The sequence below is a fragment of the Eucyclogobius newberryi genome, unplaced genomic scaffold (genome assembly GCF_026437365.1).
Source record: "Eucyclogobius newberryi isolate DKJ021-1_F unplaced genomic scaffold, fEucNew1.0.hap1 SCAF_9, whole genome shotgun sequence".
Taxonomy (NCBI): Eukaryota; Metazoa; Chordata; class Actinopteri; order Gobiiformes; family Gobiidae; genus Eucyclogobius; species Eucyclogobius newberryi.
The window spans coordinates 38134906-38155945 of NW_027316532.1; the positions used below are offsets into that span (position 1 = coordinate 38134906).

General features: G+C 46.6%; 1 protein-coding gene across 1 annotated transcript; it reads left to right on the forward strand.

The window, feature by feature from the left end:
• The first annotated feature begins 923 nt into the window (after window positions 1-923).
• usp46 (ubiquitin specific peptidase 46) lies at window positions 924-20679 on the forward strand. The gene is made up of 9 exons (XM_072438736.1): window positions 924-1305; window positions 4155-4235; window positions 5819-6032; window positions 10499-10743; window positions 17110-17186; window positions 17281-17364; window positions 17795-17992; window positions 18566-18644; window positions 19468-20679. The coding sequence occupies exons 1-9, from the start codon at window positions 1270-1272 to the stop codon at window positions 19567-19569; spliced, it is 1116 nt and encodes a 371-aa protein (XP_072294837.1). The 5' UTR covers window positions 924-1269; the 3' UTR covers window positions 19570-20679.
• Window positions 20680-21040: the final 361 nt, after the last annotated feature.

Consider the following 21040-nt stretch of genomic DNA (forward strand, 5'->3'; position numbering starts at 1 on the left):
TAATTTCCACATATATTTTTGATAATTGCTTAATTGTTAGCTGTATTATTTTGGCTATTTGCTATTTGCAGCTGGACCAGGCAGCATCAGCTCCAGGCTCAGATGAACTGTGAAGAGTTATGGAGCATTCAGACCTCCTGTGCCCAAGACCCTGTGCGCCAAGGACCTCAGCAGCTTCAGGCCCGACCAATATTACATGATCTCTCTGGGTGAAGTCCTCCCCGTGTTACCATGGTTATCTCCGGCTTCTCCCTCCGTCCAAAGACATGCATGTGTTAGGTAAATTGGCAACTGTAAAATGCCCCGAGTGAGTGAATGTGAGAGCGAATGTTCGTCTGTGTGTCTATGTCCAGAGTGTACCCCACCTAAAGCCCAAAGTCACTGGGACAGGTGAGAACAAGCGGTAGAAAATTAATTAATGAAAAAAGAATATTTATATTGATTGAGTCACCACTGAATGGAAATGCTTTTCAAAATGTAAAATAATAGGCTGTTTTTGTCATTTGCAATACAATGTTTTGTCCAATTAAAAACAAACCTTTCTAAATACTAAAAATATATTCTCGTTTAACTACACTTTACAAATTGTATACTTCTTTACTATCATGTATAAGTTATTCATGAGTTTCAGAACGATGAGTGGCGTTATATTTAGAATGGTGATGAAAAGGCCTCAAAACGTTGCTCATAAACAGCGAGAAACCCACGAATAAACAAACTACAACTCCCACAATCCCTTGCTCCGCGCATCTTCAGCTGATTCCTTACGGTTCACTGAAGCTTCCCTATCCCGGCTTGTCAACGGTCGTCTAAACCTGTCTGTCAAACCCGTTACAAGCTGAACCAATCACATGCCTTGTTTTACTGTAGTAGGCGGGACGTGAGCTCTTCCTCCTCCATCACGCTAGTTCGCTACTCGTTGCTAACAACCTGCTTCCTGTAACTTCGTCTGTCCATAATTCACTCACGCGTTGCCCGTTTTAGTTGCGGTCTGTGCTCAGACTTGCCCGGGGAAGATGCCACCTTTCCCGCATTGACTCCGCCGCTGTGCTCCGCGCTCGCCGGCCTGCATGGTGCTCCGTGTGTCCGTCTCTCGCCGCTGTTTGCCCGGGGTTGTTGCGGTTCAGTCTGGCCTCCTGCTCCCGCCGCCGCCGCCGCCGCTGCCGCTGCCTCGGCTGACAATTCACTCCATTCCACGGCGCCGCTTTTCAACCCCCGAAATGATGTTTATTTTATGAAGATGGCGGTGAGGGGGGCACTGTGAACTAAATGACTGTCCGAAACATCGCATCCATTTGTAATATGGTAAGTTAGCTGCTATGTGTGTCTCTGTGTGTCTCTGTGTGTCTCTGTGTGTCTCTGTGTGTCTCTGTGTGTCTCTGTGTGTGTGTTTGGTGTAAGGTTATGTCCCAGTCCTTCCTCCTGGCTCCAGACCGGTTGTGGTGCAGCATCTTGGGGCAAAAAGGCAACACTACATCCCTCCTCGCTCCCCTTGTTTTGCACGTCTTTGATCATACTTTTGTGCATTGTGTGTGGCCGGTTTTGCACGTGAAGCACGAGCGCGCACATGGTCACATGACATGAGTGTGTGGCCTGAGCAGTGGTGAGTGACAGGTGTCAAGCTGCATGTTGCGTAATGGGACTGCGCATGGAGGACATCAACACGAGAGCACGGATCTGCACTAATCTGCACTGAGGACAGAGGAGGAGGAGGAGACCCGGGCTTAGTACCAGGCTCTGCACTTGAGGCCTCTGTAGGAGCCTCCTGCAGGAGCCTCCTGCACTGCTCCACTGCACTCTAGAGGATGCTGGGCCGTGTCAACTGTGCTGTGCTGTTTGTGAGAAGAGATTTCATTGTCACCGTGATGTGTTGAGTTGGCTGGATGTGCATCTGTGCTGAAGGTGTGTGTGACCTTCACGTGTTTGTGCACAACCTTCATTGTTGGGATGGGCTGGTAACTTCTGGAGAGGTGTTTGATTACAGTCAGAGGACAACTGTGTGGGACAGGTCTTTCTGCTATGTTCAGATTTAGTTTCAGGCCGGCTTTTGTCCAAGTTACATTCTGTTTAGACGTTCAATTGTGACCCTGTAATTTCTTGAAAATATTGCATTGTGATAAAAATTACGTTGGGGTTTTAAATGGAATCATAATTGTGTTAAAAAAAATATTTAGACATATTCTAATTCAAAAGGTTTCTGTGATAGAAATGTTTTGACTTGTTAATGTTTCTATGACATAAAAGACATTTTGCAGAATGACTCATAAGAATGATCTCGAAGGCAAATGATGAGCGATTGCATTAATTTCACAACATTTGTATCACCAAAGCCACACTGTATATAACAAAACAAGCATCAAGTGAATGACTCATTGAAACTTTAATTTAAGTAGATATTTACTTGAATTATCCTGCATTATTCCACAGGGCAACTCATCGAAAGATTGACAGATCAAACGAGTTGTTTGGTAGAGTTTTTGACTCGAGAGTCCGTTCCATCCTCTGTCAGTAAAGCAAACGGCACAGAATAAAAGTTTATATAGTTTATGTTCATGAAATCATTATTAAAAGCAGTTTTTCCTTTGTTTTTGGAAAGACCAAAACAAATTTATTAAAAAATCTAAATCGATCAACGTGAGAAAAAAATTGGTGATCATTTTCCCCAGATCGCTCGGCCCTAATTTCTAAATGACACAATTCACTCACAAGGCAATTATGACGAGGCACCAATGTGTGTCAATGTTTAGAAATACTTGACATTGTCAGATATTTTTTAATCACTACCAAGGTTGAGAGAGTTATGAAGAATGTTTCCTTGTGACTGTGAAAAAATGAAGTTTTCAAGTCGGTCGAGGATAAACTGTCTGAGCGGTCGAGGGCTGTACTATTGATCATCTTCAGAACTGTCCAACACCGGTCACATATTTGTTGTATTTATTCCACTTTTCATGCTAACAATGTCTCGTTACATGGTTCAAGGTCTTCACAGCAGTGACTCTCAGACTCAAGACTCTTCTGTTTTCATGCTCTTGCTCTGGTTGTGACTTGGACCTAGTTTAGATTTGGAAATGAAATTGCAAATGTCCCAAAGTCTTTTCTTGGCACCTGTAGTTCTGAATAAGAGGAGATTCAGATCACCTATGCTACTCTGGGTGGTAGTAGTAGTAGTAGTAGTAGTAGTAGCAGTAGCAGTAGCAGCAGCAGCAGCAGCAGCAGAGGTGGGAGATATATCAAAAAATGTATATTATAATTGTTCTGGAGATATGCAAACTAGAAGATCAAGTATATATTCATGAGTCAAACAATTCAAATTTACAGCAAAAAGAGTTTATTAAAATAAAAATACACACATCTCTCAAAAAGGGAGTGATATGTCTGCACTTTTGTGGTTCATGTTTTGGTCCATTCACACTTTTCCAGTTGCTTGGCGATCAGGCCGTTTGTAGTGTCCTCTGCAGAAACTCAGTGGAAAAACACATTGGACATTTTTGCTTTGACAGAGAAAAATGACAATAATTCAGTCAAAACCCTCCTCAGTCCAAATTGCTCTCCAGTGTTGGCTCAACAAAGAGCGTCTTGATTGGAGCAGCTTCCAGCTCCGAGCGGCGGGAGCGGCCCTGACAGGGGATAACTGCTCCACTCCAGAGGCTTGGCAGGTGACGGCATCGGCTTATTTAGATAAACGCCCCTGTTTTTAGATCTGACGGGAAGTTATTTCTCTGACGGCCTTTACAGTGGAGACAAACTGCAGCGTTCTTCAGGAGGAAACTTAACACCCAAAGAGATTTCTTGAGCAGAAGAAGAACAGAAAGTGTCTTGTTTGTCAAACCAAAGCAATTACATTTTTAAACAGTGAGTGCTGCAATGTTTTTCTCACAATGTTCTGATTTAGACCATGGAAATAGAGCTGGGAGATAATATACTGGAATAGTTTAATTAATTCAAGATTATGAAACATTACAACCAAAAACTGAGGGGGAAATAATCCAAATAGAACTCTACGTTCTGCAGGCCTAGCACACATTGTAAATATATATAGGAAATACAGCTTGTGGTGTTTTTTGCATTATTGTTTGTACTTCTCAGAGCGATTTCTCTCATGTGCTTAACAAACAAGTGGATTAACAGCTGTGTTTTCCTGTGTTTTGTCACAGGGCACCAATGCCTCTGCTCTGGAGAAAGACATCGGCCCGGAGCAGTTCCCCATCAATGAGCACTACTTTGGATTGGTCAATGTAAGCATCACCTAATCCCCTTGTGCATCCACACTGGGTCATTTCCAGAAAACACCAGTGTCAATTTTCAAAACAAACGTCCTGAACGTGCTCGTCCGTCACAACACATTCAAAACAGGCCGCTCTGGACAGGCTGTGCTGGTTCAGGTCAAACTGAACATTCAAATCAGTGATTGCTTCATTGTGTTTGCGACCGGAGAGTTACTGCATGATCCTTGTTATTAGTGCAGATTTCAGTCATAAAACAAGAAGCATTCCAAAGACACTATATGAATATGACTGGATACCAACAGACATGATAATACTGTGCATTAGGCTAATTATGATGACTAGAACATATTCCAAACTGCACCTCTTGTAAGGTTATCCCAGTCTGATATGGTGCGAAGCTGCAATAAGTGGTGGACAGTTAGTACCATTTAAATATGATCAAATAGAGCTTTGAATTACCGGTGTGTCGTTACACATCAGAATATTCACTTAGCTCAATGCTAAACCATTGGAGATTTGAAAGATCTAAATCCTAAAGTTAGAGTTCATTCAAAAGTATTCTGTGACTACAGTGTGATACATGTATTTAGCAGTAGTGACCGTGCAGTTTATCAAGTTGTTCCACAGCTCTTTTATATTGTTCCTCCCTGGGCGCTTTGCACTGCAGCTGCAGAAACGGTGTATTTCCATGGTAACGATCGTTTTTTGATGTTCCATTAGGAGCTTTGTCAGTTCACGCCAGAGACACGTGACCTGAGCCGCAGCCACACGGGTTCTAGTCACTAATGAAACAACTGTAAACGCCAAGGAAATGTGCATAAAATGCTCCGGTATCAACATTTATACAACAATTAATGACATCACATTAACCACGGATTTGAAAATGCACTTTGACTTTGTTGCAGCAAGTTTTGCATAAAATGCTTGTCAATGATAAGCATTTGTCATTAGCCTAGAGGTCAAACATAATGGACTCTGAAACATGGAAACAAGTGTCTGAAACATTTCCTGTCGTTGCTGTACTTAATATTTATTCTGTTTTTAGGTGATATTGAGCTTTTGGAGCTTTACATTGATAATAACTGCTTCAGAGTACGAGTCTGTTTTAAGATGTAGACACTGGCATGCAAAACATTAGTTTTCACATTTTGAAGACAGTAAACACTCTTCCTGTAGATACATTATGTCTTTAAACAATGCGTGAAAGTCGATCACATGACGAACATGAACCAGGACAAAACAAGACCTCGCTTAGCAGTCATCTTATATATTTATGATGATCCATTATTTTTAATCTAGTTCCATGAAACAGTGTTTTATGTTGTAGACAATGTTCATAAATTCCACAAGAACAATACTTTGTTATTCCAGATTTAACCATGTCATTTATGCTGAGACGGCCCAGTCTCTTTATCCTGAGGGACGTTAACCCAATTTGATGTGACAAAAGTTGGTAAATTCTGATAGAAAGATGTTGATCTCAGTCGGTTCCAGCTCGTGGCATAAGTGCATCACCAGTAATGGAGAGTCGGGCGAACATAATGTAAGAGCAGATCTCCTGATACTCATCACTTTGTCTCTTTGTCCCTCAGTTTGGGAACACGTGCTACTGCAACTCGGTGCTGCAGGCGCTGTACTTCTGCAGGCCGTTCCGGGAGAATGTTCTGGCGTACAAAGCCCAGCAGAAGAAGAAGGAGAACCTGCTCACGTGCCTGGCCGACCTGTTCCACTCCATCGCCACACAGAAGAAGAAAGTCGGAGTCATACCACCCAAAAAGTTCATCTCACGACTACGCAAAGAGAATGGTGAGGACTGACCGCTCAGCCAATCAGCCAAAGAAAAGAAACAACCTGTTTTTTCTATTTTTGGATGCTTCTCCTTTGTCCCACGTCCTTTTTAACTCAAATAATCCTGTGTCCAATGTCCCTGTGTTGCTCTGTATTGTCTACAGCTGCACTGCATCAGAATAAATATGAGCCCAGAATAACTTCACCTTTGAAGGTCTAAATATGGCTATAATGTTTCAGCTTCATCGTTACGTCGCACACTGCGTCTGTGACATGGAACAGTTCTGTTTAGTCCAGGAATTTAAATCGAAATAGTCCAAATATTTCCAGAGCACATTCTTCTGGTGCTGGAGCAGGTGCAATGTGTGCAGTCATGGCAGGTGCAGGTATGTGTGCAGTCATGGCAGGTGCAGTCATGGCAGGTGCAGGTATGTGTGCAGTCATGGCAGGTGCAGTGTGTGCAGTCATGGCAGGTGCAGTGTGCGTCGGTGGGAAGGTCAGTGCGCGTCTGTGGGAAGGTCAGTGCGCGTCTGTGGGAAGGTCAGTGCGCGTCTGTGGGAAGGTCAGTGCGCGTCTGTGGGAAGGTCAGTGTGCGTCTGTGGGAAGGTCAGTGTGCGTCGGTGGGAAGGTCAGTGTGCGTCGGTGGGAAGGTCAGTGTGCGTCTGTGGGAAGGTCAGTGTGCGTCTGTGGGAAGGTCAGTGTGCGTCTGTGGGAAGGTCAGTGCGCGTCTGTGGGAAGGTCAGTGCGCGTCTGTGGGAAGGTCAGTGTGCGTCGGTGGGAAGGTCAGTGTGCGTCGGTGGGAAGGTCAGTGTGCGTCGGTGGGAAGGTCAGTGTGCGTCTGTGGGAAGGTCAGTGTGCGTCGGTGGGAAGGTCAGTGTGCGTCGGTGGGAAGGTCAGTGTGCGTCTGTGGGAAGGTCAGTGCGCGTCTGTGGGAAGGTCAGTGCGCGTCTGTGGGAAGGTCAGTGCGCGTCTGTGGGAAGGTCAGTGTGCGTCTGTGGGAAGGTCAGTGTGCGTCTGTGGGAAGGTCAGTGTGCGTCTGTGGGAAGGTCAGTGTGTGTCGGTGGGAAGGTCAGTGTGTGTCGGTGGGAAGGTCAGTGTGCGTCGGTGGGAAGGTCAGTGTGCGTCTGTGGGAAGGTCAGTGTGCGTCGGTGGGAAGGTCAGTGTGCGTCTGTGGGAAGGTCAGTGTGCGTCTGTGGGAAGGTCAGTGTGCGTCTGTGGGAAGGTCAGTGTGCGTCGGTGGGAAGGTCAGTGTGCGTCTGTGGGAAGGTCAGTGTGCGTCTGTGGGAAGGTCAGTGTGCGTCGGTGGGAAGGTCAGTGTGCGTCGGTGGGAAGGTCAATGTGCGTCGGTGGGAAGGTCAGTGTGCGTCGGTGGGAAGGTCAGTGTGCATCGGTGGGAAGGTCAGTGTGCGTCTGTGGGAAGGTCAGTGCGCGTCTGTGGGAAGGTCAGTGCGCGTCTGTGGGAAGGTCAGTGCGCGTCTGTGGGAAGGTCAGTGCGCGTCTGTGGGAAGGTCAGTGCGCCGCGTCTGTGGGAAGGTCAGTGCGCCGCGTCTGTGGGAAGGTCAGTGTGCGTCTGTGGGAAGGTCAGTGTGCGTCTGTGGGAAGGTCAGTGTGCGTCTGTGGGAAGGTCAGTGTGCGTCTGTGGGAAGGTCAGTGTGCGTCGGTGGGAAGGTCAGTGTGCGTCTGTGGGAAGGTCAGTGTGCGTCTGTGGGAAGGTCAGTGTGCGTCTGTGGGAAGGTCAGTGTGTGTCGGTGGGAAGGTCAGTGTGTGTCGGTGGGAAGGTCAGTGTGTGTCGGTGGGAAGGTCAGTGTGCGTCTGTGGGAAGGTCAGTGTGCGTCGGTGGGAAGGTCAGTGTGCGTCGGTGGGAAGGTCAGTGTGCGTCGGTGGGAAGGTCAGTGTGCGTCTGTGGGAAGGTCAGTGTGCGTCTGTGGGAAGGTCAGTGCGCGTCTGTGGGAAGGTCAGTGCGCGTCTGTGGGAAGGTCAGTGCGCGTCTGTGGGAAGGTCAGTGCGCGTCTGTGGGAAGGTCAGTGTGCGTCTGTGGGAAGGTCAGTGCGCCGCGTCTGTGGGAAGGTCAGTGCGCCGCGTCTGTGGGAAGGTCAGTGCGCCGCGTCTGTGGGAAGGTCAGTGCGCCGCGTCTGTGGGAAGGTCAGTGTGCGTCGGTGGGAAGGTCAGTGTGCGTCTGTGGGAAGGTCAGTGTGCGTCTGTGGGAAGGTCAGTGTGCGTCGGTGGGAAGGTCAGTGTGTGTCGGTGGGAAGGTCAGTGTGTGTCGGTGGGAAGGTCAGTGTGCGTCTGTGGGAAGGTCAGTGTGCGTCGGTGGGAAGGTCAGTGTGCGTCGGTGGGAAGGTCAGTGTGCGTCGGTGGGAAGGTCAGTGTGCGTCTGTGGGAAGGTCAGTGTGCGTCTGTGGGAAGGTCAGTGCGCGTCTGTGGGAAGGTCAGTGCGCGTCTGTGGGAAGGTCAGTGCGCGTCTGTGGGAAGGTCAGTGTGCGTCTGTGGGAAGGTCAGTGTGCGTCTGTGGGAAGGTCAGTGTGCGTCTGTGGGAAGGTCAGTGTGCGTCTGTGGGAAGGTCAGTGCGCGTCTGTGGGAAGGTCAGTGTGCGTCTGGGAAGGTCAGTGTGCGTCGGTGGGAAGGTCAGTGTGCGTCGGTGGGAAGGTCAGTGTGTGTCGGTGGGAAGGTCAGTGTGCGTCGGTGGGAAGGTCAGTGTGCGTCTGTGGGAAGGTCAGTGTGTGTCGGTGGGAAGGTCAGTGTGTGTCGGTGGGAAGGTCAGTGTGTGTCGGTGGGAAGGTCAGTGTGCGTCGGTGGGAAGGTCAGTGTGCGTCTGTGGGAAGGTCAGTGTGCGTCTGTGGGAAGGTCAGTGTGCGTCGGTGGGAAGGTCAGTGTGTGTCGGTGGGAAGGTCAGTGTGTGTCGGTGGGAAGGTCAGTGTGCGTCTGTGGGAAGGTCAGTGTGCGTCTGTGGGAAGGTCAGTGTGCGTCGGTGGGAAGGTCAGTGTGCGTCTGTGGGAAGGTCAGTGCGCGTCTGTGGGAAGGTCAGTGCGCGTCTGTGGGAAGGTCAGTGCGCGTCTGTGGGAAGGTCAGTGCGCGTCTGTGGGAAGGTCAGTGCGCGTCTGTGGGAAGGTCAGTGCGCGTCTGTGGGAAGGTCAGTGTGCGTCTGTGGGAAGGTCACTCGTGCCGTGGAACCCACAGAGACGATGCCTGTTCCCTCTCGTTTTGAGGCAGCTCTTTATTCGTCTGAACAATGATGTCTGTGTTTGGTTTGCGGCTCTGCTCCACTGCCTTGTCTCTCTCTCTCTCTCTCTCTTTCTCTCTTTCTCTGCCCTTTTTGCCTCTCTCTCTCTAGCTCATTCTCCTCTTCTCCACTTTCACTTTTTACATGGAGGTCTATCAACACAAGGGTGCTGGTGTTATCTCTGCTGCCAGGGGATAGGATTTACTGTCCAGACCTTTTTATGGAAATGTGACTTTGCTCCAGAAGCACAGGTTCATCTTGGCACGCACAGAATCCCAGTCGGTTCGTTGCCATGGAATTAGAAAAGCCCCTTTCAACTTCTCCCACCACCGAAAAACCTGTTGAGCTCATTGCCTCACATCAAAAAGGTCCTTGTTTCAGGGGATTTTGTGGAGTTTGCACCTTCTCCTCGGTGACAAAGTGGACGTGCTGTAGGTTGCAGGAGGTTCTCCAACAATTTTAGTTCTAATTTTTCGATATGAGCTGTGGGTATTGACTTAAAAGCTGCTGCTCCTGAAAAAAGAACAGCCGTAAAGTAGTGAACTAAAAACCGAATGGATAAATGGATGTTTCATTATGTCAGAGTGTTTCTTCTGTGAAAGAGAACAGAGTGGCAGCAGTCTGTTCTTTCCATCTGTCCAGTTCATGAGCCATAAAGTTTTAGAATACATTTCCGAGTATCTTTGTCTTCAAAATGCTCTTTTACCATTTGTAACAACAAGACAAATGCTAATGATGTAGCTGATACAGTGGCGTGATAAAAGTATAAAGTATTCATATTCATAGTCACGACCACAACCTTAAATACATTGTAATGGAGCAGCACACAATTGTGAAGTGGAAGGAAAATTGTACTTGATTTACAGATTTAGTTTAAAATAAAACCTGAATATTGCACATGCAGAAGTGTTCGTGCTCCTCCTGCAGCGGCCGCAGCGTCGGGATGTACGATCCCAGCTGCGGGAAGTTTTTCTCATCTCGATTTCACGCAAGGATTGTCCTGTCTTATAAAGCCTTCAGTCCTACGGATCCTTCATTTATCATCTAAAATATGCTACATTTAAAGTATATGAATCTGTGTTCTTCATGGGAAATCCATTTCAAAGGTTCAAAACTAAATATCACATCTTTAGAATAGTCCTCAAAACGTTCCCGTCCATATGAAGCTGAAACCCAAAACAACTCGAATGTTTGGCGTTGTCCTTCAAAGGTGAAATGTCTGTGCTTTTATGTTTAAAAGAGACTTGACTGTGTCTTTTGGCAGACTTGTTTGATAACTACATGCAGCAGGACGCTCATGAGTTCCTGAACTACCTCCTGAACACGGTGGCGGACATTCTGCAGGAGGAGAAGAAGCAGGAGAAACAAAATGGACGCCTCAAGAACAACGGCACGGCGATCACCACGGGAACGGAACCTGACTCCGAGAACAAGACCGAGCCCACCTGGGTCCACGACATCTTCCAGGGCACGCTGACCAATGAGACGCGCTGCCTCAACTGTGAGACTGTGAGTGACCGTTACATCCTTCATGTTCTGAGGGACGATAAAAGGACTTTAGAGGTTTAAATGTCTTTGTATTCGATGTTCTGAACCTCTATTTACTTTCAAAGACAAAAATGAACCCAACATAAACAGAAGTATAAATATTAGGAATTGTATTCATTTCATAATATTATAATTAATAAGTGCAAGTTCTAACTGTTGATTTCAAATTATGGTTTTGCATAATTTGAAATAATCACCAAATCTTTACATCAGGTGTGGAAAATATTGTCAAAAATAAAATATATAAATGTGGTTATTTTTTACCTAGATAATCAAATGACATTGAATGGACAAAAGTAATACATATTAGCGTTATTAGGCCCGAGCGCCACAAGCTGGCGAGAGGCCTATTAATCTCGTAAGGCCGTGCAAAGCACGGCTGCGAAAGTGCGCACATAGTGCGCACGAAATCGAGCGCGAAGCGCTCGCCCACTTCCAAACACTCACTAACTCACTCCTTCACTCACGCACGCCCCGTGCAGACTAATTAGTAGTAGGAAAATGGAACATTACCGTTGTAAACAGGCGAAGCCCGTGCAAAAGTGCGCACTAAACGAGCACTTTAAATTGGGATGACGACCGCGTAAAGCACTCATTTGCCCTAAGTAGCTCACGAATACGTTCCCCATCTCTTGCATGTTCCGTGCATATAAACATGTAATGCAAAAATTGAACATTATTACTGTATAGAGGGCCAAAAACACAAAGTGGGCGGAGCCCACTCAAAATTAACGAAAGTACCTGTCAGTGACCAGGGACCCACACCATGAGGTAGGAAAGCGCGAGCGCTTTCCGAAAATGTATAGTTTATGATATTTGAAAAATGGGAAACATTGTTTTCGCATCGGAATATTATTCTTTCTTTCTTTCTTTCTTTCTTCTTTCTTTCTTCTCGGGACCAACCCCCCTATTTTTCATCCAGTGAACATTGACAAAAAATCACAAAAAATTGCACACCTCTAAAAATCGTGCCTCTCTACATTCTGGCTATTTCCCTTTTCTAAAATAAAAAAAATTGGCGCGTCAGCGCCCCCAAATGTACCAAAAATGCATTGAGAGATGGGAAATGACCCAAAAAAAATCTGATCGTAGAATCATGAAATTTGGCGCAGAGGTAGATGGTGACAAGAGAAGTAAAAAATATTATTACGGCAACGCCGTCCGCCCAACCAAATGACGGCCATATTGGTTCAAAAATGGCTAAGCATGACTAGGGAGTTTTTCCAAACGTCGTACTTTTACGAACTCCTCCCAGGGCGTTGGCCCTAAAAAGCTGAAATTTGGTGACAATGGTGCTGAGGAGTGGGACATCAAAAGTTATTCAAATTACATTGATACCTGTCACGGTCTCTGAGCGTCGAAGCCGCAAACTGTAGCTAGAATTTCAGAAATCTCCCAAATTTAACATTTCTGCCGTTTGCGCAGATAAAGTCCGAATTGCGTCAAATTAGAATCAGTTGTTAAACTCTTTGCGCTAAACGTACTTGAAGTGAAATAAATAAATTTGGCACCACAGCGCCCCCTACAGATTTTATATGGAGGTTAAATGTTTAGTTTTGCGAAATTTTATGAAATTTGACACAACTCAATTTTAGCATCCCCATCAAAAAAGTCAATGAGACCCATGTCATAATTGTTATGGCGTTGCCGTAGCGATGACCAAAACCTCCCATGTTATTCCAATGGGGAAATCGCCAGAACATGTTTACACTTTAGACTTTCACAAACTCCTCCCAGGGCGTTAGCCCTATTAACCTGAAATTTGGTGAGACTCATCTTCAGGACCGTCAAAAGTTATTCACATTTTCATTCAAAGAGTCACGGTGTCTGTGCGGCAAAGCTGCACATTTTGCCAAGAATTCAAAATAAAATAGCTTTTTGATGGTAAAACAAAGGGGAGAAGATGTGACAGCGTCACAGATTCAGCAGTAGGCGTAATAAAAGGACAATTGGGGCGCGTTAGCGCCCCCTCCTCTTGCGGCGTGGCGGCGGTGTGGTGGCGGCGTGGCGAGGGCCGATCATTGCCGCTTGCGGCTATATTTATCTGTTATATCTGTAATTTGTTTTCAGGGGCATAGACTTGATTTAGTCTTTTTACGACTGAGACTTTAATCTCAAAGTTGTGACTTTAATGTTGAGTTGTTATGACTTTACCTTCTGTAAAAACTACTCTCGTTAACTGTTTTGGGACATTTAACACAAACACCTTATTTTTTTATTATTATTTCTTCTTATTTTGTCCAGATGACGACCACTGAATCTTTTTCTACCTTATTTTTAGCTGAATAATTGTACATAATTAAAGCCTCTTAGAAATCCTGAGCCTGAGGGTCAAAATACAGACTGATTATTGTATGAATTATTTCTAAAATATGCTTGAAATTCATGATTATGTCATATGTTGTGACAGTGATGTCATCGCACCTGATTATGTTTCAAACTTATTTTTTTACTTTACTGTTTTTGTGCATAAATAATGCATGAATCTCAATACTTTTTCCATTAGTAATAAAACTCCTATAATTGATTTATATATTCAGAGATATAATTGTAAATTCAATCTCAAACATAGTGTGGACAATTCAGGTAATTTTCCCCCAAATTTAAAGTTAAATAATTCACTATAACCTTCAATAAAAACCTTTTTAATAAAACATAATATGCTAATTTGTTTGTAATTAATTCAATTTAACAATGATTTACACGATGGACCGTGAACACTGCAGACCACGTCATTTCATCAATATTAAAATGCAATGTATTTTAAAAGAATAAAAGGAACAGAATTCTTACCAGCTACAATAAAAGTCCTCTCTCTGTCAGTGTCTGTGGCGCTGGACTCTCACCTCTGACTGTAAAGTGCTGAGTGTTTAAAGCGGCTTTCACAGTCGGTTTCTCCATTTGTGAAGTCGACGGGTCATTTGAGCCGCTCTTAAACATGACTCGTATACATACTGTAATTATATCAGCAATTTAGGAATGATTCACTTCTTTCCTCTTCTATATTTGTAACTACCTGAGACCGTTACAAACCATACAAGTCAATTCCATCCATCCATCTTCTGCCGCTTTATCCGGGGCCGGGTCGCGGGGGCAGCAGTCTGAGCAGGGACTCCCAGACTTCCTACTCCCCAGACACTTCCTCTAACTCCTCCGGGGGGATCCCAAGGCGTTCCCAGGCCAGCCGAGAGACATAGTCTCTCCAGCGTGTCCTGGGTCTTCCCCGGGGTCTCTTCCCGGTGGGACATGCCTGAAACACCTCCCGAGGGAGGCGCCCAGGAGGCATCCGGAACAGATGCCCGAGCCACCTCAGCTGGCTCCTCTCGACGTGGAGGAGCAGCGGCTCTACTCCGAGCTCCCCCCGTGTGGCCGAGCTCCTCACCTTATCTCTAAGGGAGCGCCCAGCCACCCGGCGGAGGAAACTCATTTCGACCGCTTGTATCCGCGATCTTGTTCTTTCGGTCACTACCCAAAGCTCATGACCATAGGTGAGGTCAGAACGTAGACCGACCGGTAAATAGAGAGCTTTGCCTTTCGGCTCAGCTCCCTCTTCACCACAACGGTCCGATGCAGCGACTGCATCACTGCAGCCGCTGCACCGATCCGCCTGTCAATCTCACGCTCCATCCTTCCCTCACTCGTGAACAAGACCCCGAGATACTTGAACTCCTCCACTTGGGGCAAGGACACCCCACCCACCTGGAGAGGGCAAGCCACCTTTTTCCGGTCGAGAACCATGGCCTCGGATTTGGAGGTGCTGATTCTCATCCCAGCCGCTTCACACTCGGCTGCAAACCGTCCCAGTGCATGTTGCAGGTCCGGGTTTGATGGAGCCATCAGGACAACATCGTCTGCAAACAGCAGAGATGAGATCCTGTGGTCCCCAAACCGGACACCCTCCGACCCCTGACTGCGCCTAGAAATTCTGTCCATAAAAACAATGAACAGAACCGGTGACAAAGGGCAGCCCTGGCGGAGTCCAACATGCACTGGGAACATGTCTGACTTACTGCCGGCAATGTGAACACAGCTCCTGCTCCGGTCATACAGGGACCGGACAGCCCTGAGCAAAGGGCCCCGGACCCCGTACTCCCGGAGCACCCCCCAAAGGACACCCCGAGGGACACGGTCGAAAGCCTTCTCCAGATCCACAAAGCACATGTGGACTGGTTGGGCAAACTCCCATGAACCCTCGAGCACCCGATGGAGGGTATAGAGCTGGTCCAGTGTTCCACGACCGGGACAAAAACCACTCTGCTCCTCCTGAATCCGAGGTTCGACTATCGGTCGGATTCTCCTCTCCAGTACCTTGGAATAGACCTTACCCGGGAGGCTGAGGAGTGTGATCCCTCTGTAGTTGGAACACACCCTCCGGTCCCCTTTCTTGAACAGAGGGACCACCACCCCGGTCTGCCAGTCCAGAGGCACGGTCCCCGAACGCCACGCGATGTTGCAGAGACGTGTCAACCTACAACATCCAGATACTTTAGGTACTCAGGGCGGATCTCATCCACCCCCGGAGCCCTGCCACCGAGGAGTTTGCGAACAACCTCAGTGACTTCAGCTTGGGTAATGGATGAGCCAGCCTCCGAGTCCCCGGTCTCCACTTCCTCTTCGGAAGACGTGACTGAGGGATTAAGGAGATCCTCAAAGTATTCCTTCCACCGTCCGACGACATCCCCAGTTGAGGTCAGCAGGCCTCCACCTGCACCGTAAACGGTGTTGGTGAGACACTGCTTCCCCCTCCTGAAGCGCCGGACGGTTTGCCAGAATTTCTTTGGTGCCGACCGATAGTCCTCCTCCATGGCCTCCCCGAACTCCTCCCAGGCCCGGGTTTTTGCCTCTGCGACAGCACGAGCCGCGGCTCGCTTGGCCTGCCGATACCCGTCGATGACCTCCGGAGACCTACAAGCCAGAGTGGCCTGATAGGCCTCCTTCTTCAGTCTGACGGCATCCCTTACTTCCGGTGTCCACCACCGGGTTCGGGGGTTGCCGCCACGACAGGCACCGGAGACCTTGCGACCACAGCTCTGAGCAGCCGCATCAACAATGGAGGCGGAGAACATGGTCCACTCGGACTCAATGTCCCCAACCTCCCCCGGGACATGGGAGAAGCTCTCCCGGAGGTGCGAGTTGAATACCCTACTGACAGAGGGCTCCACTAGACGTTCCCAACAGACCCTCACAATGCGCTTGGGTCTGCCAAGTCTGTCCGGCTTCCTCCTCCGCCAGCGGATCCAACTCACCACCAGGTGGTGATCGGTTGACAACTCTGCCCCTCTCTTCACCCGAGTGTCCAAGACATGCTGCCGGAGGTCAGATGACACGACAACAAAGTTGATCATTGACCTCCGGCCTAGGGTGTCCTGGTGCCATGTGCACTGATGGACACCCTTGTGCTTGAACATGGTGTTCGTTATGGACAATCCGTGGCTAGCACAGAAGTCCAATAACTGAACACCGCTCGGGTTCAGATCGGAGAAGCCGTTCTTCCCGATCACCCCAAGAAGGCCGGGTACTCTGCACTGCTGTTCGGCCCGTAGGCCGCCACAAACAGTGAGAGACCTGTCCCCCACCCGAAGGCGGAGGGACGCGACCCTCTCGTTCACCGGGGTAAACTCCAACACGTGGCGGCTGAGCTGAGGGGCTATCAGCAAGCCCACACCAGCCCGCCGCCTCTCCCCGCGGGCAACACCAGAGAAGTGGAGCGTCCAGCCGCTCTCGAGGAGATGGGTTCCAGAGCCCAAACTGTGCGCGGAGGTGAGGCCGACTATATCTAGTCGGTATCGCTCAACCTCTCGCACAAGCTCAGGCTCTTCCCCCCCCAGCGAGGTGACATTCCATGTCCCCGAGTTAGTCTCTGTGTCTGGAGATCTGGTCGCCGAGGCCCCTGCCGTCGACTGCCGCCCAGATCTCTCTGCACCGGCCCCTTATGGATCCTCCTGCGAGTGGTGGGCCCACGGGAGGGCGGCCCCACGTCGCTCTTTCGGGCTGTGCCCGGCCGGGCCCCGTGGGGTAAGACCCGGCCACCAGGCGCTCGCCATGGAGCACCCATCCCAGGCCTGGCTCCAGGATGGGGCCCCGGTGACGCCGATCCGGGCGACGTAAACTGCCTTGTTCGATGCATCTATTGGTGCAAGTCAATTGCACCAATAGATAAATGAATGAAAAAGAATATATGTATTCATTATTATGGCTCATTTATTTCATGTCATTGATGCATTATTGTTAAATAAGTAATTGCCTAATATTTGGGAGCTTAAACCATAGGAGAGGGTTTTCAGCTCCACATAACAACACTAGTTCTGCTCCTCGTGTTCTCCTCAGGTGAGCAGTAAAGATGAGGATTTCCTGGACCTGTCTGTGGATGTGGAGCAGAACACATCCATCACACACTGTCTCAGGTACTGCCCGCTCTGCTCCAGATGGGACTCTGTGATCGAGGTGACTGACCGATGCCTCCCGTGGCCCCCGCCCCCCCCTCTCTCTCTCTTCCAGGGATTTTAGTAACACAGAGACGCTGTGCAGTGAATACAAATACTACTGTGAGATGTGCTGCAGCAAACAAGAGGCCCAGAAACGGTCAGTCCTGCTCGTTAGAGTATATATCGTTCTGGATAGACACTTCATATACTAGTCTGAAATAACAATGCTCACGGTCATTTTACCCTCCACTTTTCCCCTTGTTAGGCCGGGAGGTCATTTATCACACATTCAGATCATTGATTTATGAAGAGTAATGTCGTTCTTCCTGCTCCAGACTGGATGACTCCTTTTTAGTTCATGTTTAGGTGTTCAAGATGTTACCATGGACTGCTCCATTACTCCAGGGCTAAAAATGCACTGATCTCAATCTTCCAACACACATCAAACTTGTATTTTTTATTTATATATTGCAGCCAGTAGAAGTTTTTCCTTAGACTTATCGCATGAAACATTGTCCTGTGCGTTCATGTTAAAATGACACGTATCACTGTGATTCTGACCTGTTCTGTGTGTGGTTTGTCTGCAGAATGCGTGTGAAGAAGTTGCCCATGATCCTGGCTCTGCATCTGAAGCGGTTTAAGTACATGGAGCAGCTGCACAGATACACAAAGCTCTCGTACCGAGTGGTGTTCCCGCTCGAGCTCCGCCTCTTCAACACGTCCTCAGACGCCGTCAACCTGGACCGCATGTACGACCTGGTGGCTGTGGTCGTGCACTGCGGCAGGTAAGACCACACGAGCGCTAACAGAAGGAGAGAGAGAGGCTGTAATCAGTCCTTGGGGCTTGGGGCTAGGCTTGGCATTTGTCAAATATTTATTTATTTTTGTCCACCCTTATTTACAAAAAAATACAGAAGATGGCAGCAGATGATAAGGTATTGAAACCAAAAACTCTGTATTCTAATCGTGTGGAGTAAGGCTTATATGTCAGAGGAAGTATTTGTGAAGATGAGGATTGTTTGGCTCACGATCGGTATTTGTCATCTGCATCTTTTATGATCTGAACTAAATCATAAACTTGAAGTCATAATTTACATAATCAACACAGCATTATTCGTGATATGTGCTAGTTGTAGCATTCACATTCACTTTAATGTTTGAGAATCTAATAGAAAACCCTGATCCGCCTGGCACGTGTCATTATGTGTGTGTTATGAATAGCTGGTTCCTTCAAAGTGGTATTTTATGAAACGATTCCTTAAGAATCCAGCTACAAACGCCCAGCATGACCCTCCTCTCACAGGCAGAGCAGTGATGAGCCTCTGGGATTGAAGTTAATTGTTGTCGTTTGTTCCCAGTGGTCCAAACCGAGGTCATTACATCACCATAGTGAAGAGTCACGGCTTCTGGCTGCTGTTCGACGATGACATTGTGGAGGTGCGTCACTCGCTCGCTCTGTCCCGTTCTGTTCCTCTAATCATCACTTTGGACAGTCTGTTTCTCTCATTAAATCACTGTTTGCCTCCAGCAGTGAGCGCTGCCTCGCTCCCCCTGCTCTGCAATCCCTCTGTGCTTACGCTCCTTTTACCTTCTGTTACTCACATTTTATTATCACTATATTTCATTCACTTATTTAAAAACATGTTAATATGAATAAGTTATGAATACAAATAAAAACATAAAGTCGTTTGCGATATAGCTTTTTTAAGTACCCGTATTTTACAGACTATAAGTCGCACCAGCCAAAAAAATGCATAATAGAGAAGATAAAAACATATGTAAGTATGAAATGCAGTTGCAAGTGTGAAAATAACAATAATATCACATATAAGTCGCTCCGGAGTATAAGTATAAGTCGCACCCCGGCCAAAACTATGTAAAGAAAGTGCAACTTATAGTCCAGAAAATACGGTAGTACTTTTTGATGAATTAAAATAGAACGTACAGTGCTATCGTTGTCTGCCATATCTGTGTATATCAGTGTTTCTCATTCAGCTTATGTTCTGTGTAGTATCACAATAGTTAAAGGCTGTGAATTTAATTAAGATCCCAGTCATTTAAGTCTTTCAAAACTTCTGTTGACTAATTGAATTTCGATGGTTTCAGAATGTGCCAAGTCACATGAATGTCGACACTTTTCCATCATTTATTTAAAAAAGTCTGTCCCCAACACCCTTCTTATTATACTTTGTGTGTACTTATTATATTGTGACATCTAAAATCCCAACATTTCTAACTCTAAATGATCCTTTTCTTGCAGAAAATCGATGCCCAGGCCATCGAGGAGTTCTACGGTCTCACGTCGGACATCTCCAAAAACTCTGAGTCCGGTTACATCCTCTTCTACCAGTCTCGGGAGTGACCGGCGCCACAGACAGGACTGAATAGGATTTTTCTATTATACCTTCAGCCCAAACGACCCATGGCGCCTCCACCGTCTCTGTCTGAAGGAAAGGCCGCCGCTCCCTCCATCAGGCCCGGGTGTTGTGAGTGAAATGCGTCTTTAGCCACCTGCATCTGGACTGCACTTTATAAACAAAAGCCCCTCCATGTTCGCCAATCCACGAAGACCACACGTCGATTATGGTTGTGCCCAATTAAAGAATTCACATTTCATTGACGACACTGTGCAAAAGTTTTGAGGGGGGGAAATTGCAAATGTGAATAACCAAAAATGTTAAATATTTGGAGGGGGAAATACTCAAATTGTCTGGTACAAGACTCAAGCCACCGATCCAGAATATGTTAAATAGAATAATCGGCATTTACTAAGATATTGGTCATTAAGAGAATCGATGTATGCAGTATGTAATGCGAGGCAGGTGTATTTGTAGAGCAGAGTTCGTAGACTAAAGTAATACAAAATGCTTCACAGAACAGGAGAAGATGCATTGAAATCACAATACCAAACATTAAAAACACAAATAATCATATGCACAGCTAAACAGACCCATTTTGAGCCTGGATTTGAACATTGCCACGGTAGAAGCCTGGCTCACAGCTTCAGGGAGACTGTTTCTGATTTTGTATTTCTCTTTTCTGTGATTGTGTTAATGCTTCAGGACATGAAATCCAAAGATTGAGAATTTAACCTGGTTTATACTGAAACATTATGCATTTCACATGTTGCAGTAATCCTTTGTGTTTTCCCCATTCGACTGAGTTTACCGTCCTAAAAGTTCACGATGGTTCATTTCGCTCTGAAACTCTTGCACAGTTTTGTTCATCTCTCCTAATCTTTCACTAGAGCTAATAATATTTGTGTCTGTGTTAATATGAAGAACACTCGAAAGGTGAACAAAGGAAACCTACCTAAAAGACAACATTGGCACATGAGGTCTTTTTGCTCTGACACTACAAAAATATACCCCTATTTATTTAATCTATTTATTAATGTAAAGTGACTGATTGTTGATGAAGGTATAAATGACCATTTGTTGTAATTGTTGCGGTACAAGTGTTAAACCATTCACACAAAATGGTTGGAAGAATATATAACGGACTAGTTTTTATTCATTTGTTAACTTTTTTTGAACTGAAAAAACAATCGATTTAAAAGGATGAAAAAGACACTAGAGGGTCATAAGCAGGAGGTGAAATATTACAATTCAAAAATATAAACACCCCAATTATGTTTAAAATATAATGCTTGTTAGTTCATTCATCCACAACAGTTAAAACAAAGAATTAAAGGGATTTATTGCTTTACCTATTTTTTTGATGTACCACTTTTGTTTAACTTCATACATTTCCCATGAGCTTTATATTTTAGAGCCTCGTTCCTTCGATTACGAGCGAGACTAAACACTAAACCACCACGTCTCCTTTTCCTC

Bases quoted from the DNA above. Each gene is read 5' to 3' on its own strand.
- usp46 (XM_072438736.1), top strand. From the start codon at position 1,270: ATGACTGTCCGAAACATCGCATCCATTTGTAATATG. The intron at 17,365-17,794 runs GTCAGTCCTGCT...GTTTGTCTGCAG, and splicing joins AAACAAGAGGCCCAGAAACG to AATGCGTGTGAAGAAGTTGC. The intron at 18,645-19,467 runs GTGCGTCACTCG...CTTTTCTTGCAG, and splicing joins TCGACGATGACATTGTGGAG to AAAATCGATGCCCAGGCCAT.